Genomic DNA, 17,781 nt, shown 5'->3' on the forward strand with positions numbered 1-17,781 from the left:
GGTTGGGAACTTGTCTACCGGTGGCAGTTTGATTCTTCCATAACTATACTACACACAGGTAGGCTTGCTCACCTGTCTATCCATTTTCCAGTTTATTTAACCAACCCATTAGTATCAACCCATCTTACTTTGAGGCATTTCCAGTTTGCCAACATCAGTATACTTCTAAATTGTCTTTTTAAACGATTACTGAATATAATGTTAACTTTTCTTATAAATTATTTAAAACATTTTTCCCTGACCTCATCTAAGATATACCTTCACAAAAGTTAACCTACAAGACACGTTCACAAATTTTAAAAAAAATAAAAAATTAAAAAAAAAGGTTTGTTTGCCTCAGGCCAAAAAGTCACCTTGAGCCACCAAAGAATTAGGAAAAGTGCTGTGGGTGATGGAGCAATTAAGCTTGACAAGGGACTGTGAAAATACCGGTTGAAGAAAAGCAGGAATTATTTTAACAGCATAGTTCTGTTTTAATGGGGACCAGCAACTTTCACAGCTACATAGGAAGAAATTGGGAAAGAGGGAGGGGCGACAGAGGCTTTACAAAACCTTGGAAGGAGTGTCAAGCCAGATAAGAGAAGTGAGCGGTCAATTCCTGAATTTATTTAACTTACTCCTAAAAGAGCAAGCAAGCAGGTGAGCCTGTACTACTAGTGGCAAGTCTTCCCCGCCCCGCAGACTTCCACCAGGGGCGTGCATAACGGTGTGGTGGAGGACTCTGGAGCTCAGGGTATCTCGCACACTCGCGAGTGAGCGTGAAAACGCGCGCGCGCACACACACACATACACACACATACACGGGGCTGAGGTGACCAGAGTGCCTTGGGGTGGAGAGCTGGGACTTGAGAACGTTGGAGAGTGAGAAGGCTGAGGTCTGTTCCAGGACGTGCTGGGGACTGGAGAATCACAGGCTCGCAGCGTCCAGGTCCACCTCCCAGAGGCGCGTGCCCGCGCTCCGCGCCGCCCGGCCAGGGAGCCCGCCTTTCACTTTCGCATCTGCGTAGGTGCCTGCCCGGGCGGGCGCGAGGGCGCGGGGGCGCGCGGGACGGCGCGGGGGCGCGCGACGGGAGAGGGCTGCAGTCACTCGCCCCTTCCTGGGCCCGCAGCGCCCAGAGCCCCTGTTTAGAACCTGGGGTCGGTGACGGCGGCTTCCCACAAGCCCTAGTGCGCGACATCCCGGCCCTCCTGGGCGCCCCTCCCCATGGTGGGGGTGGGGCAGCGACCCAAGAGCTGTCTCACCGGGTGGGCAGCGGAGTCGCAGGAAAGAAACTTTTCCCTCCTGGCCCGCCCAAGGTCCTTCAGCCCTCAGCTCCCTTTCCGGTGGCACCTGCACCTGAGGCCAGGCACCAGGTCAGGGCCCACTTTGGGGAGCCGCGAGAAGAAGCGTATAGGGTGCGTGCACTGGGGTTCCGTTTTCCCTGGGCCTTCTTGCTGTCAGTGGCTGAGGTTCCGAAGACCGCCACCGGCACCCTGTCTCCCACCAACGGGTAGCAGGACACTGGACTGCCTCATACTACTAGTGAGGGTGTGACCCGGGAAGGGGGGCCCCTAGGGCCGCGGGCTCCCCCTGCGGCTGCCCCCACAAACAGACCACACACACACACACACACACACACACACACACACACACACACACACACACACACACACCACGCTCTGTCGCCTGAGCTGTCACCGGCCACCCCAGCCCTGGGAGGGGGCGCGGAGAGCCGCGCTTCCCCGCTGCGGGCGCGGGATATTACAGCGGGACTGGCGGGTTCCCGGGACCTCCGCAGTCACCGCGGGGCGAACCAGCAGCCCGGGAGACCCGCCGGCCCCAGGCCCGGCCGCCACTGCTGGGGACCGGCGGGTGCTCGAAGCCCCCACGGCGCGATTTGGTGCTGCCGGCTTGCTGCCTCCAGCAGGGTAACTGCACTGTCGCTCTATTGCTCTACCCACCGTCAGTAAGGCGACTGCCAGGACTGCTATCCTCTCCATCCTCTTTGCTGATCAGCGGGTATTGGACTTGCTGGTGGCGGCAGCAGCGGCGGAGGCGACGGGAGTCTCGCTGCCCCCTCCCCCGCCCCAGCTTCCCTACCATGTCCTAGAAAAGGTGAGTGCAGCGACTGTCACTTAGTGCCAACAGTGGCGGGAGGGAGCCTGGGAGCTCAAGGGCAGCCCCGAGATGGCAGGGCCAACGCAGAGGGCAGAGGGTGCGGGTCGGCGCACCAAAGTGGGCTGCAGGCGGTAGGCCAGGTGGCCTGCCAGCCCGGAGCAGGACAAGGGTGCAGGACGGCTTGCGAGCGCGCCGCGACTGCTCTGCGCGGTTCTAACCTAGATTTTGCAAGGAGCTTCGATCCAGGGCAAACCAGCCCTCTGTAAAGGAGGTAAAAACTTAGTAAAAAAGAGACTCGTCCATTTCTTTAATACTGAATAGTTCTGGCTGAGCAGCAGTCCCTGCTGCTTGGCGAGCCCGGGCCGCCGGGTCCGGGACTCCCCTAGTTCCAGCTCGCCACCCGCGCGCGGCCCTGGGCGTGATAGATGCTGCGACTGCTAGCCGGGCGCGTGACAGCTACCCTCGCGGGAAAGTTGGGACACTCGGTGGGGAAATCGTCTATGTAGGGGCTCCGGGACCAGTTCCGCGCAGGGGACTGTTGGCACCAGAGTCCGGAGTGCTGGCCAGCTTGCCGGCTCTGCTGCAGCCCCTCTTGCCTCTGGAGAGTGTCCTGCTGAGAGTTCCAGTCCCCCTAGGCTTGGATTCGGGATCCCGAGGCTTAACTAACTGTAGGGAAAGGAGGGGCCTTCGGGCACAAGGTGCCCTCCTCCTCCTCCTCCTCCTCCTCCTCATAGGGGGGTTCAGCTCCCGGGAAGCAAGGGCGAGCCCGATGCTGCACAGCTGCCGGCGGCGGCCTGCGGGTCGCCAAGGGCCAGGGGACCAGATTTAGGTGTGTACGTCACTGGTGCTGACACCTAGCCAGCGGGGGAGTCCAAAGCGGAGACTCACGCCAGTCTAAAAGTCCTTAGAAATTTAAGTTAAGGAGCCTATCCTTCAGCTTAGCAAGTGCAATGTTTAGGTGGGCGGGAGGAAAATTAGGGTGGGGGCAAAGGAGGGGGCGAAATTTCTTCTCAAGGGGAAATAATCCTTAGAAAACAGTTTAGTGCCTTCCCCCCTCCTGTATGCCTGTTCCAGTTATGTGCACCCCTTCCACACATTATAAAGTGAATATCCTCGATAGTACGCTTTCTTGCATATTGAACTAGTGGAAAAATCCAGGACTAAAGTAGTAGTACAGTAACAAAATTATCAGGCGCCTTGGCTCTTGACCCTGGCACTTTTTTTTTTTTTTTTTTTTTTTTGGCAGGGGGTGGGGTGGGAGGAAGGCTGTGTTTAAAGGGGTTTGGCTGCGCTGAAAGCACCCGCTTTTCCTGCGTGGTTAAAACAAGGAAACTGAAATCGAGTAGGAACGTGATCCTCTGGGTCTCTTGCCACGGAGACTACGGCTGCTCCGCGGAGAGGTAACTCTGAGACCTGAAAGGGGGCGGGGAGTAGCACGTCCAGGGTCCGGGGGATGCCCACCCGAATCATCCTAGGCCTGTGGACGCTGTGGGCGGCGCCGGGTGTGCGACGCTGCGGCTCACCTGGCGCTGCAGGTGGAGAAAGCGAGGGCACACCATCTAGGCTTCTACAGCGTCACTACACTTTCCCCTTCTCTCCGGATTGCCTGTGGTCCTCCGGGGGAACAGTAGGGTAGGTGAGAACAAGTTTGGGGCGAGGGAGCAAAGTGGGTTAAGGGGTAACATGTGCAAGAGTGCTCAGGGTCTTAGCTACCTCCGGGAACCAGGAGAACCCTCCGCCTCTGCGGCTTTAAGGAAGCTGCCGAGTCCAGGCTGTGTCGCAGCAACTTTGTATCAGTCATGTCGCCCGCCTGGTGACTGACAGCCCCGATTGCCCAATGAGAAGCGCGCCTGGCCCGCACAGCGTGGAGCCTTATTTCCCCCTTGGCCAATGGAAATGGCTCCGGCGGGCGGGACAGCGACCTGAACTTTCTGGACATGTGACCTGCTTTTAAAAGAGCCAGCCTTCCAACTGCCCCCCCCCGGGGGGGGCTCCCTCCCTCTTTTGCATGCCCAGGCCCTGCCCCTGCCCCTCCCCTCAGCTCCTGCGCACCCTGGGTGTCATTGGGCCCGGGAGAAGAGAGCCAACTTCAGGCTGCTCAGAGGAAGCTTGTGCAAGTCACCTGGGCGCCAGCGCTGCTGCCTTGGACTCTCCCGCTGCAGGGAGAGTGGCACTCGCTGGCCTGGATGTGGTTGGATGTAGGGGGGCTCCGCAGCACGGGTGTCGTAGTGGTGACAAGCGCTGCAACAGGTAGACAGCAAGAGGACGACCCCGGCCGAGGCAGGTGTGTAGGGGTGCCCAGTGGGGCGCCTCCGGTACATCCCCGGCGTCTGCCCGTGGCAAGGGTGGCTTGCACTTTGCAGGAGAAGCCGCTGCGTAATCCGGAGGCACAGTCAGTATGGTGCTGTGTGCTTGTTGTTTTGTTTTGGTTTTTTTCTCCCCTCCTCCCCTCCCCCCGGGCCGGCTGAGGACTATTTTGGGAAAGTTTGGCCACTTTGGATAAATGCCCTCTAAAGAGCGGCTTTTAACCGCCTTTGGCAGTGGGCGGTCTACCACCCTCCCCTTTCCCAAAAAAAATGAATTTCAGATCGTTTTCCTCTTGCAAATTTTAAAGGACGTTTGAATAATGTTTCTTTCATCTATCAGTTGCGGAAGCTCCTCAGTCTGAGTGGGAGGCGTAGCCGATAAGGACAGCTGAAGGAGCTAGAACCCCATAGGTCTTGTATGGAAAATCTTGGCGTTTCCCCTTCCTTTATATTTGGGAAAAACTCTAGAGGATTCTTAGAGCAGGGACTGGACCGACGAGTGATGGAGCTGCTTTGGGTGGCATCCTTGCTCAGATGGGTTTTTGATGCATGGCTTTTCCTTCTGAAAAAAAAAAAATTTTTTTTTTTAAAGACGAGGCTCAAATCATAATGCTTCATCATACCGTCGGCTTTATTTATTATAGCATAGTTGGGAAAACTTTTGACAGCAGACTAGTTATTAAAGCCACCGAATTTTTAAAGTCAGCAAACTGCACCTTAACATTGCGCGGCGGGGGACGAGGGGGGGGGCAGGGGTCCTCACACTCTAGGTGCTGTTATCAGTGCTATGCCCTGTCTGTGTAGTTCTCCCTTGGAGCTTTAATTTCGCGTTTGGCATCATGACACACTACCATGCGTGTCATGAAATGCTTTCGGAGAGAAGTGTGGGAAGGGGCCGATTAACGCACAGCTTTTTTCCTATACGGAAGAGGTAATTTTGATTTGGAAAAAAAAAAAAAAAAGGAAGAAGAAGAAAGGAAGGAAGGGAGGGAGGGAGGGAGGGAGCTGAGGTGACTCAATGGGTCAGGCAAGTGGACCAAGCTCTGGTGTGCTTAGCTCTAACTGGCTCTCCCACTGTCTCAGGTGACCTTGGCAGATTTATCCCATTTCCCTGTCTGTAAGAGGGGAACGTTGACAATCCTGAAGAGCATAGCCACTAAAACTAGGTTCCTGAAGTTGTCTTCTGCCTTCTCAAACAGCCCTCACGGATGGGTCTCCTTGGTGCCACCCTACAGCCGCTCAACAGTAACATACCTGGGGAAAAGATGCCACTAAGAAGGGGATATGTTTTAGGGGGTGTTAAAAATGAAAGTTTTCAGAAATGATACAGATTTCCAAGGATCTTTAATAATTCCTGGGGGGGGCAAATTTTTGTATGGAAAGAGATAATTAGCAAACTATGAAAGAAAAAAATAAAGTGTATTGTCTTCATAGAAATAAGATTTAAGTATATATTTTTTCAGAAAATTTTCAGAAAAAAATCTATATTTTTTTCAGAGTTTTAGAGGGGTTTTTAGACCTGGAATATGGCTCATTTAAGACAATAGTGACAAGTGCCCCTCAGGATATTAGTGAGTCCTCTGAATGCACACACACACACACACACACACACACACACACACACACACACACACCACAAAAGGTGCTTTCCCTGACCTATGTGATTTTATTTTCTTTTGATGAAAATAAAAGTTTATAATGGCCCAAGAGTCTGTGGTAGAGTGTTCACTGGAAAGCTTAGAGGCCCGATTTTCCCTGCGTTAGGTATTCATATAATTCACTGCTTTGTTTTCTACTGAAGTAAGAAAAACTTTTCCTTTACCCTCAGGATAAGGTTTTATGATGATCATACTCATCAAGTCATATTTTTAGTATTCACTGGTAAGTTCAGGTTGACTGGACTGCTATTCAAAGCCATGGCCATTGTGGCAATTCAAAAAGCCAACCCCAGTTTCCCGGACAACACAGGAAATAAATGCCTAACTTAACCCATTTGTTTCTAGAAAATACAAACTAAAATAATAACCAAGGAGAACTGAGCGTAAAATATTTCAGTAATCCCAGCACTCGGGAGGCAGAGGCAGGCGGATCGCTGTGAGTTCGAGGCCAGCCTGGTCTACAAAGCGAGTCCAGGATGGCCAAGGCTACACAGAGAAACCCTGTCTTGAAAAACCAAATAAATAAATAAATAAATAAATAAATAAATAAATAAATAAAATAACCAAGGAGAACTGAGCGTAAAATATTTCAGTAATCCCATTTTAAAGGCAGCTCATCTTGGAAGGAGTGTTTGCAGGAGAGGCACTCACACGCCAGCTGCTGTCCAGCCCTCTCTGTTGGTCCCCAACCTCCTCTTGTCTTTGGGAGGTGGATGCCAGATGTGGATACTTTGAACAAGGCAAAGCCTCTGACAGCTTCTTCATGATAGTCCTGTCAATCACCTGGTGGAATACAGTTGGCTTGAGGAGATTGTTCTGAGACTGAGACGTGAGGGTTTGGTGAGCCTGGACTTGGAGTTGAGAACAGCTGTCTGATGTTAGCTGAAGAGAGCTTCCCTGTAGATGAAACTGTGGCTGGTGCCCCTGTGTCCCGGAAGGATTCTTCTACTGTGAGCTTTATAGACCTTTGTAGACCTGGCATGTGGCTCACTTAGGCAGAAGGCAGTAGTGAGAAGTGCCCCTTGGGATATTCATAAGTCCTCTCAACAGCAACAACATGTACAGAGATCAAATTATTTTAGGAGTGCTGGATTAGAAAATATACTGCCTTCTACACTTTAAAGTCTCCCAAGGATTTTGGAGTCCACACTTTCACCATGAAACCCTAATAAAAAGCAGAGTGTCTATCCATCCCAAAAGATGGGGCGAGGTTCTGGAGAAGGATCTGGGTGAGGGTCCCCCTTCAGACTCAGGGCAGACAGTCCTGGTGCCTAGGATGGAGGGGAGGCTGAGGGATACAGCTCCAGAAAGGGGGAGGAAGGGTCCTGTGGGAAGGCAAGCCTTGCAGTGAGCCTGCAGAAGGACCACTTCCCTCAGAGGCCTTCTCAGGAGAGGAATGTGCATTTGGTGGTGTGGAGTAGGGTGATGCACACAAGGGCTTCTGTTCTGAGCACAGACAGTTCTTGGGATGGTTAGTGGACTTGAACCTAAAGCACCTCTGTCTCAGCTGCAGACTTCGGTCTTCGGTATAGAAATTATAGAATATTCTCTATAGACGCAGAAGCAGCATGTAATAGTCACTGTGTTTTCCAAATTATTGCTATGATTAAATGAGTTTTCAGAAAAGTAAAAAAAAGTCCATTATTAGCAGTGATTTGGTTCCCAGTTCACTTTGTGCTGGTTTGTGTGTGTGTGTGTGTGTGTGTGTGTGTGTGTGTGTGTGTGTGTGTGCGTGTTTCAACTCTTACTTGGTTTTTATCCATACTTACTCTTTTTGAAATTACCAGACAACTCTCCCAATCTTTGTGATTTGATTTATTTTCAACTTTTAGTGATTGATTTTTGATTAAGAATTAATAGAATAATGTTCTTTAAGTGAAAGCATGCTACATAATTGGTAGGTTTTAAGGTTCACAAATTGAGTATTGATTATAGTATAGTAGTTAAACATTTTTATTTGCACTTTACTACTCATCTGGGACACAGTGGTGAAATTGATAGTTTCTGACTATTCATAATTTTAAAGTCTACTGTAGAATATAGAGAAGTCAGGGGTAATTATAATATTCAGGCAATTTGTACATTACATTTCATTAGAGCTGCTTGTGATATGTAATGCCAATATATTTAGTAAAGTCATTATATTGTTTTGCAATGTTAATTAATATAAATTCTGTAGCAAAAGACTTCCTAGTCATTTTTCAATGAGGAGAGGGTAGGGGAAAGGACTAAAGATAAAGCAAAGCAGAGATGAAAGGCCTTATATATGAAGTACAGACCTGGCAGGACATAAAGATTCGGAAATTTTACGCAGGCATGATTTTTAATACTGAGATGTACAGATAAGAATGTTCTGGACTGAATTAAATTTCTGTCAAATATTTCTTCACAGTGGTCTGTTTCTTTAGAGCAGTTGTCCAGGAATGGCTTTACTACCTAGGGGCACTGGTCATCTGCCCACATTCTTGGTTGTCACAGCTGGGGAGGGTGGCACTCTCAGCATCTAGTCGGTAGGAGACAGAGCTCCTATTTAAAGGGTTCCAGTGCATAGGGTGAGCCTCCACAATAAAAAATGACCTGTCTGCAAGTGTCCTTAAGACCCAGGTTGAGAAACATTAGCATAGAGAGAGACCTAAGATCAAATTCTAGCTCTTCCACATAGCTGTGTGGCCCGTGGCTCAGTCTCTGACTTATATTGTTCACTCGTAGGTTTTTTGGGGTTTTGTGCATAGGTTGGTTTGTAAGGTTAAATAATGTATCAGAAAGGCTTGTGATAGTGTGCTGAATTATATAGCACACAATAATTATGTACACATAGCGTTTTGTAGTCTGTTCATGAACTAAATTTATCGATTAGAGCAGATGGAAATAAGTGCATGTTGAAAACACTCCCATGGGCTCCTTTGGATGGAAACTTGGCCTGGTTTGGTTCTTTTGGGTGGGGGCGCAGGGAGTTGTTTGTTTTTACTACAGATTTGTGACTGTTCTTAGGCCCAGGATGTAACAAATGTTTGGGAACTAGTGTTGAAATGCTTAAATGATCAGGGCCCTTCATAAACTTCCTCTATTCGTGCTTGCGATAAAAAAAATGTCTGGCTGTTGGAAGACTTAAGCAGAGGTGTTGCTAGGCCAGGTATTTGTTAAAGTTGCTTTGTATGTTGAGGTACAAGAAAGGTTCCAACGCTGCTGGCCTGCCTGGGAACTGCTTGGATCCAAGTCAATCAGTGTATATAAACCTGGGCTTTTCAGAATGGACGCTGAACTGTCTTTGCCATTAATACACCTTAAGTCTTATCATTTTAGAAACAATTCATCAATGATTTGTTTTTCCTATGACTTCATTTCATAAGTGTATATTTGGAAACTGTAACTTTAATTGCACTTCCACATTGTTAATAATAAGGCCATACATTTGATCATATGGAGGGCAGCTTTCATGTGATCAAAAGTTTCCCAAAACTTTGGAGTCATAAAGTTAGTTGTTTGTTTTGTTTTAGTGTTTAAAGGACCTTGATTATGGGAGAGAGCTTGAGCGCAAGGGAGGAAGCCTCGCTCTTGCATAGAAGTGGACCCCAATAGAAGGTTACCCAGGTTAGGTTTAAATTTGATTTTTGTTACCATGCCTTTTGGCTTTGTTGAGTCACCTATCTTCCCCTCTGACTACCTCATCAGTCCCTAGAATTATATTGAATATTATTTAATATTCAAGTATGTTAATGTTTGTAAATATTCTTTACAAATTGTGAAAGCCGTATTGTAGCGACTTTTATTTGCTTCTTCTCTTGGCTTCTGAACAAGTTAGTCAATATTCTGTTTTTGTGATATATTGTGTCGGCACCCAAGAAGATATATTTTAATGTAACTAGAAATATTGTTTATGAAAAGTAACACATATATTGTAGCTTGATAAATGCAATTTTAGAATGCCGTGGTGTTCCTGATTCTAACGTCTTAATCTAAATCTGTTTGTTAGCTATGGAAACCAAAGGCTACCACAGTCTCCCTGAAGGTCTAGATATGGAAAGACACTGGGGTCAAGTTTCTCACCCGGACGAGCGTTCTTCACTTGGACCTGCAGAATCGACTGAGGAGAACAACTACATGGAGATTGTAGACGTCAGCTGTGTTTCCGGTGCTACTCCAAACAGCAGTTCTCAAGGAAGCAGCAAAGAAAACCACGAATTACTCCCTTGCCTTCAGCAAGACAGTGGTCGGTCTGGGATTTTACCATCTGATATTAAAACAGAGCTGGAATCCAAGGAGCTCTCAGCCACGGTGGCCGAGTCCATGGGTTTGTACATGGATTCCGTGAGAGATGCGGAGTACACGTATGACCAGCAGAACCAACAAGGAGGCATGAGCCCGGCAAAGATTTATCAAAACATGGAGCAACTGGTGAAGTTTTACAAAGAGAACGGACACCGGCCCTCCACACTCAGTGGTATGAGCAGGCCTTTGAGGTCATTCCTGCCTGACTCTGGGGGTTCCATGAATGGTGGAGTCATGCGGGCCATTGTTAAGAGCCCCATCATCTGTCATGAGAAGAGCCCCTCTGTTTGCAGCCCTCTGAACATGCCATCTTCAGTATGCAGCCCAGCGGGCATCAACTCTCTGTCCTCCTCCGCAGCTAGCTTTGGCAGTTTCCCAGTGCACAGCCCCATCACTCAAGGAACCCCTTTGACCTGCTCCCCCAACGTTGAAAACCGAGGCTCGCGGTCACACAGCCCTGCACATGCTAGCAACGTGGGATCCCCACTTTCAAGTCCATTAAGCAGCATGAAATCCCCGATTTCCAGCCCCCCAAGTCACTGCAGTGTAAAATCTCCAGTCTCCAGTCCAAACAATGTCCCTCTGCGCTCCTCTGTGTCCAGCCCGGCAAATCTTAACTCAAGGTGCTCCATTTCCAGCCCTTCCAACACCAACAATAGATCGACGCTCTCCAGCCCGACAGCCAGCACGGTGGGGTCCATAGGCAGCCCCCTCAGCAATGCCTTCAGCTATGCCGCCTCGGGCGCTTCTGCTGGAGCCGGTGCTGTCCAGGATGTGGTTCCCAGTCCAGACACCCATGAGAAAGGTGCTCGCGATGTTCCTTTCCCTAAGACAGAGGAAGTCGAGAAGGCCATCTCCAATGGCGTGACTGGCCAGCTCAACCTTGTCCAGTACATAAAACCAGAACCAGATGGGGCTTTCAGCAGCTCCTGCCTAGGCGGAAACAGCAAAATCAACCCCAGCTCTCCGTTCTCTGTACCCATAAAGCAAGAATCCACCAAGCACTCTTGTTCAGGCGCCTCGTTCAAAGGGAACCCCACGGTCAACCCGTTTCCATTCATGGATGGCTCGTACTTTTCCTTTATGGATGATAAAGATTATTACTCCCTATCAGGAATCTTAGGACCACCTGTGCCCGGCTTTGATGGTAGCTGCGAGGGCAGCGCATTCCCAATGGGGATTAAGCAAGAACCGGATGACGGGAGCTATTACCCGGAGACCAGCATCCCATCATCTGCCATCGTTGGTGTGAATTCGGGTGGACAGTCCTTTCACTACCGGATTGGTGCTCAAGGTACAATATCTTTATCACGGTCACCTAGAGACCAATCTTTCCAACACTTGAGTTCCTTTCCACCCGTCAATACCTTAGTGGAGTCATGGAAACCGCACGGTGACCTGTCATCTCGGAGAAGTGATGGATATCCGGTCCTAGAGTACATTCCAGAAAACGTGTCAAGGTAAGTTGACTTGTTGCGTATTCTTTACTCTCCTCCCCCTCCCCCAACCCCAAAGCATGGCTTTGTAAATTGTTACAGCCTGTCTTTATTATTGTGGTCGAGAGATTGGGACGGATTCCAAGGTATTGCTGTTTTATTCTTGTTTAAGGGTGGTCGTTTTGTGCTCCTCCTCAGAATCTTGATATAGCACTATATTTTGAGGTAGAGGAGCAAAAAAAAAAATTATTAAGATCTCTTATGAGATCTCTTATGAGAGGTTTGTGCCGGATTTGACGAAATATATATGGGTGTCTGTCTGCTGTCTCTTGTAGGTGCTGGAAAACGATCGCTTCCTACCAGCAGTGACTACATTTACTTTAGCAGACCAGGGCTCATTTTCCTTCTTTGCTGTTTGCTCGTTTTCTGAGACTGTATTAAATCACTTTCCTCATGACCTTATTCTTCTTTTTATATTGAAATTCTTTATTAATTACTTCAGTAGTTGTGAGAAATAAAACAGACCCACAGATCTGTTACCTACAAGCTTCCTTCTCTCTCACTAGTTTAGAGGAAGGCTTCTTTTCTCAGGGTGGGATGGAGGGTAAGGCTAATTATAGGAGAGTTGTGGTTTCCTGTTCACATACATTATTTCCTTAATTGTGAAGGCTTTAAAGACTTGGCCATCTAAAGGATGGACACTTTCTCATGTTGTGTCCAACATGAACTACGTCCCCTTAGTTTTACATTGGTATATGTATAACTCATGAGATTTGCAAGAAGACACACTGTATTTCCTGTAAGATGTGTCTTGGTTTTCCTTGTTGCAGAAACTGTGCTGTATGTGTTTAGAAAACCAAGGAGGAAGTTTTGGGTGTTGAGTGTAAAGGGTGGTTCTTACTTATGCATTGCCTGCGTTGGACTTTGCCTCAATTCTGGTTTTATTATATGGATGTGATAAGCGAACCTCTTGTAGAATATCTAAAGTATAACTTTTCTAACTGCAGTTCATTCCTTTGGCATCTAGGGACACGTGGATATTTCTCTTCATTTCCTTGAATCTTTATTTTGTGAAAAATGCATCCATCTTATTAGCAGAATATAGGGTGTTTCTATAGTCTCATATGTTTTACTGCTTCTTTATCAAAACAAAGCAAAGACTTTTGGTTTGAGAATTCTTTTCCTCGTTGCTGGTCCAATCCTTTTTCTTCTTGCTTTTATAGAAGCAAATGTCCCATAAAGAACACATTTTTAGCAGTTGTCCAAGGCACAGAATGCTGCGTTGCAGTGCTGGGTCTCAGTCCCTCCCGCCTGCCCTGCGACCCACGTCCTTTGGCATTATGCGTACCAGCTCACAGCCTGTGTTGGCGGGCCTGGGGTGTTTGGCTCCCCCTCGTTAATACAGTAAAAGGGAATTCTTTCTGCTTGTGCACACACTGGTTTTGTGTCGTGAAGATTAAGCTTTCCACATTGGATTGTGAAATTTTTAGTGTTGCTTGACATCCCACAGGTTGATAAGTCTTTACAACTTTCTCTGGTGGGGGGTCATTCAAGCCTGACTGGCTTGAGGATCTGAGAGCACATATACTGTGTTCTAGGTTTTGGTAAATACATATAATAATCTCACCCATGTTTCATTACCGGTCTCTTTCTTTGTACCTTTTTAGACAAAATCGGATTTTTCCCATTTTTTTTCACATATAATGATAATATCCCATTTCAAGGACTGTTGAGTAAATTAAGGAACTGATGATTGTGAAGAGCTCAGGCTGTATGTAATGTCTCTAGGTCTTAGCAACATCCTTCCTCTCTGGGTAACACCTATTTTACAGAGTTCCAAGTGTGATGTGAGGGTCCCTGAGACTTTTCCATAAAGCGCTGAGTGGGTAAAGGATTCCTCCAAGTGGAAGGTGGACCGAGGGAATTTTATGTGATGACGTAGGAGAAGCTTGTTTCCAAGGTTTCCACATTGTAACTGTTCACCATTCACCATTTCAAAGACACTGCTGCCTTTTCCCGTGGTCCCAAAGAATCGAGCCTGCAGTGATCTGAACATGCCATTAAAGCCTTCTTCCTATTTCTGGGAAATCCATGTGAGGCTACATGTTTTTCATCTGCATTGGACAAACTATACTAGTATACGTTGAGTGCCGTGTTGACATGAGAATCAGGCTCTTATATTAAAGGGAGACAATAGGCTTGCCAGGAAAAATACTGGGCAACTTCTTCACCAAAGTTTACCATCTGGAGAAATAGTTCTTTTTCATAAGCTTATGTTTATGTTAATATGTGATTGCTAAAATGAGTTGAATAGCAGTTTCTGCTTAGAATTTTGCTATAACTCATAAAAACAAAGGGGTGGGGTTCTTTTTGGCTTTGGGTTTTTTTTTTTAATTATTTCTTGGATCTTCGGTGCATTTTTGTTTTGAGACCTGTAATCTATCTGATGTAGCCTTAGGCTCTTCAGCTTCAGCCTCCCGGATGCTGAGATACAGGCCATGCCACAAGGCTTCCTAGCTACCTTTGCTGCTTCTTAAGGATGAAAGATGCTTCTAGCATAGAAGGTGGTAATCGCTGGTCTGCCCTGTTCTCCACATGTCTTGAAAGTTGATCTAGAAAGGCGAGCGGTATAATTTGCATTAGCCTATTGGGATAGGCTATGTTTGGGATAGAGTGTGTTTTTAGGCTCACAGGAAAGAGTCCAGGCCATGGTGTACGTGTTGTCTTCACTGCACTGTGTGGGCCTTCTGTGGGAGCAGTGACGAAAGCCCTCCCTGTTAATCATTCCCAGGGAAGGGTCTGAGTTCCAAGTTGTAAAGTAAATTATGACCAAGCAAAGTGTCAAGCCTTAGGGTGGACACTGGACCTGGTTGTGTCATGTGGGTGAGAGTTCCCCCCCCCCCCCAGGGCTTAGTGCAAACAAAGCTGTGACCTCCGGTAAGTCATAGGCTGTCCCTCCTTGCCTCAGTTTCTTTGTTTTACACTGAGGGAGTAAACCTTGATTCCCTGTGTAGTCTGTCCAGTAAAGTGACTGAGACTTCACTTTGCAAGATCAAAAGGGTGTCCCTTAATACAACTGTTAATCTGATCTCAAATAAATATGTTTTACACACACCTCTCTCAATATAGCCTTATCTGGGTGGGAAAAAAAGTATTTGCCATGTTAAAGTGAGCGTAGGTGGTAGTGACCTCTCATTGAAAAGTTGAGGCATTTTGAGGTGCTCCCTTTTAAAAAAAATCCAATATTTCCTTTTATAAAGTTTGACATCTGCTATGAATTCCTTGTTCTTTTTATTTGCGTTATTCCTGGCCCAAGCAGGTTGTTCGGTTGACACAACACTGGCTGTTTATGACGATACCCATAGTCACTTTGATAGTCCCATAATGCAGTGCTAACATTGACTTAGACTTTTGAATATAAAGTCCACTGTTCCAAAGGGCATACGAGGTTCCAATGCAAGCAATTAAGAACTTACCATAACTTGTAGTTCTTTTCATAACAGACGAGAAAAAGTTAGTAACTCTCAGGTAATTGTTTTTATTTGGCAATTATGCTTGACTTTTTTTTTTTTTTAGCTCATTTTCCATGGTAATACAAAATTTTCACAATTCAAGAACTTTGTGCCAAATTTTTCCCTATCAGTAAACTTTCCGGAGATGCTGTGGGGGTCCAAGTAGCTTTACATGCTACAAACTGCAGAGCAAAGTAGATTTGGTGGAGGTGTCAGCTAAGGTAAATCCACACAGCCCTGACTAGGACATCTGGGAGTGAAAACATGGCAGTTTTTGCTTACTTGTCACATAATGTTTTGGCTTTGAGATGGCTAATATATCTGTCACTTTCCTAGGTGAGTCTTTTAAACAATATTTTTTAAAATGAGTTTAAAATGAGACTTCCTTCTCATGAAAGTTCAGTTACTTTCATTTATAGTTTCTGGAGAAACTGTAGTCATTTCATTGGGAAAAACAAGCAAGCAAACAAACAAAAGTACAAATCAAGTGCTTCATACTGTACAAAGCACTGTGACAGTGTATTTCTGTGAAGTCTTGCTTCTCATATCACTGACATGTCAGGCTTAATTTCCAGGAAATCACCTTTTATCACCTACAATGCTTCATGAAGGGCTTCATACTTAAATGTGAATATTGAACCAAAACCCATAGTTACAATTAGATACGTTAAACAATTTGACCTTAAGGGAGGTTTCCTTCTTGTGATACGCTGGAACCAGGACCTAGCGATTCGTCATTTATAGATTTGATGTCTTTTGCTATATTGAAATTCTGGGTGTGCCCAACCTTTCCTGTCCTCGTGTGGCAAAGCAACAGCAGATGTTATATCTCTACCATAATTTCAGGGCACACTAGACTTCCTTTAATGTTTTGATGCCATTACATTGTGCCTCTGAAATAATAACCTTTCTGGCTTTCAGATGTCGCTCTTAGTTTCTTATTGCTCATCTGGCAATAAAATTTCAATCTTGCTGCTAAATAATTTATCATTTTTCTTTTATTTACTAGACTCAAGTAAAGAAAAAATGGGTATCTTGATCATGCTTAAATATACATATTAACTTGGATGGTCTTATCCAAAAATTATAGTGAAAACGAAGGAAAATATTTTTTTGAAAAGTGTACTCAATGGAAAATGTTCTCAAAAGATGCACCTTTATTCTCAACTTTAGAGTTTCTGGTTTTAAACTTGTGAAGTGTAGGTATCACCTTGGTTTTAAGAGTTTTACTTTGTTCCCTATGAAGTTAACTTGTAACCACAAATTGATGTTTATTACTTAAGTGATATTCTAGAGATCTCTAGATTTAGGATTATTAATGAGATGGCCAGAGCCCAGATTTCTACTGGAAGGGCTAGGCATTATGTACTTAGTAGCAGGAAGAAAAAACTGTATCCGAGGAAGAGACAATCACTGGAACCATTGAAAAATCAATGCCTCAGGAAGCAAGTGTGAGATAACCACTGTGTGCGTTTGTAACTTTAGCCTTGACACAACTTGACCAATGATAAAGATGGCAGTGGTGCGTGGCTTCAGCTTATGTCTCAATTACTACTGAGACAAATCTCTTAAGATTTTGCACTATAAGATGGAGTTAAATGTAGTTTGTAGGTGGCAGTGGTGGAGATGACTGGGTGTTCTGCCCGGGGAGATGATGTGGAAAATGGAGAGTTGAGGTGGATGGTCAGAGTAAGTATCTGTCACCTGGTTTTAGAAAAATCTTAAGAGGTGGATACCACCTGGCACAGGGGGTTCTGGGGCTGAGCAGATGAAGCTGTGCTGCTGGTGAGGGGGGGAGGGAGGAGGGGAGGGGGAAGGTAGGGAGTGGGGGGGGGAGGGGGATGGTGGGGAGCTGGGCAGAAGGAGCCTGACACAGGGTATTTGGAACCAGAATGGAGTTTGAACTTAAAATTGCTACATAAGGTGGTAGGTAAGAAAAAGTTTTCTAAGTGCTGGGGCAGGAATGGACAAGTAGGGTGCACTACAGTGTACATGAGTGGGGTGACCTTAATTGTGCAAGAGCACAAGAAGTGATCCCAGTTGTGTGGAGGAGTGGGGATGTATCTCTCTGGAGCAAGGATGGTCACCATAATGGATAGAAAAGGGCAGATTTGAGATATTACAGAAGATACCATTGTAGGAAATGTGTGTGTGTGTGTGTGTGCGTGTGTGTGTGTGTGTGTGTGCGTGCGTGCGTGCGTGCGTGTGTGTGTGTGTGTGTGTGTGTGTGTGTGTGAAAACATTTTCTGGGGAGATACAACGCATGTCTATTCATCCCAGAAAGGGAACCCACCACAGACCAGGTACCACCAAAGTCCAACTTTGTAAACCATGAGTTTTAGTGGGGTGACTTTCAGGAGCAGAAATGACTTAAAAATAAATTCATTAGCAAAGCCCGCTCCAGGATTGGAGAGACAGCTGCCAAAGCTGGGAAACTGAACACAGCACAGCCTGTAGGCACCTCCCCTATTTGGAGGAAATCCTTTCCAGGTACTCAGTTGA

At 46.6% G+C, this 17,781-nt stretch overlaps 1 protein-coding gene across 2 annotated transcripts in view; it reads left to right on the forward strand.

Annotated features, from left to right (window-relative positions):
• Window positions 1-3,533: 3,533 nt before the first annotated feature.
• Window positions 3,534-17,781, forward strand: part of Nr3c2 (nuclear receptor subfamily 3 group C member 2) — a 337,342-nt gene continuing 323,094 nt past the window's right edge. The window contains exons 1-2 of one of the 2 annotated variants that reach the window (XM_051168905.1): window positions 3,534-4,382; window positions 10,036-11,791. In XM_051168905.1, coding sequence (XP_051024862.1) covers window positions 10,038-11,791 — 1,754 coding nt within the window. In that variant the 5' untranslated portion in view covers window positions 3,534-4,382; window positions 10,036-10,037. The remainder of the gene's footprint in view (window positions 4,383-10,035; window positions 11,792-17,781) is intronic. The other variant, XM_051168906.1, reaches the window with a different exon arrangement.

Source organism: Acomys russatus, chromosome 26, assembly GCF_903995435.1.
Source record: "Acomys russatus chromosome 26, mAcoRus1.1, whole genome shotgun sequence".
Classification (NCBI taxonomy): Eukaryota; Metazoa; Chordata; class Mammalia; order Rodentia; family Muridae; genus Acomys; species Acomys russatus.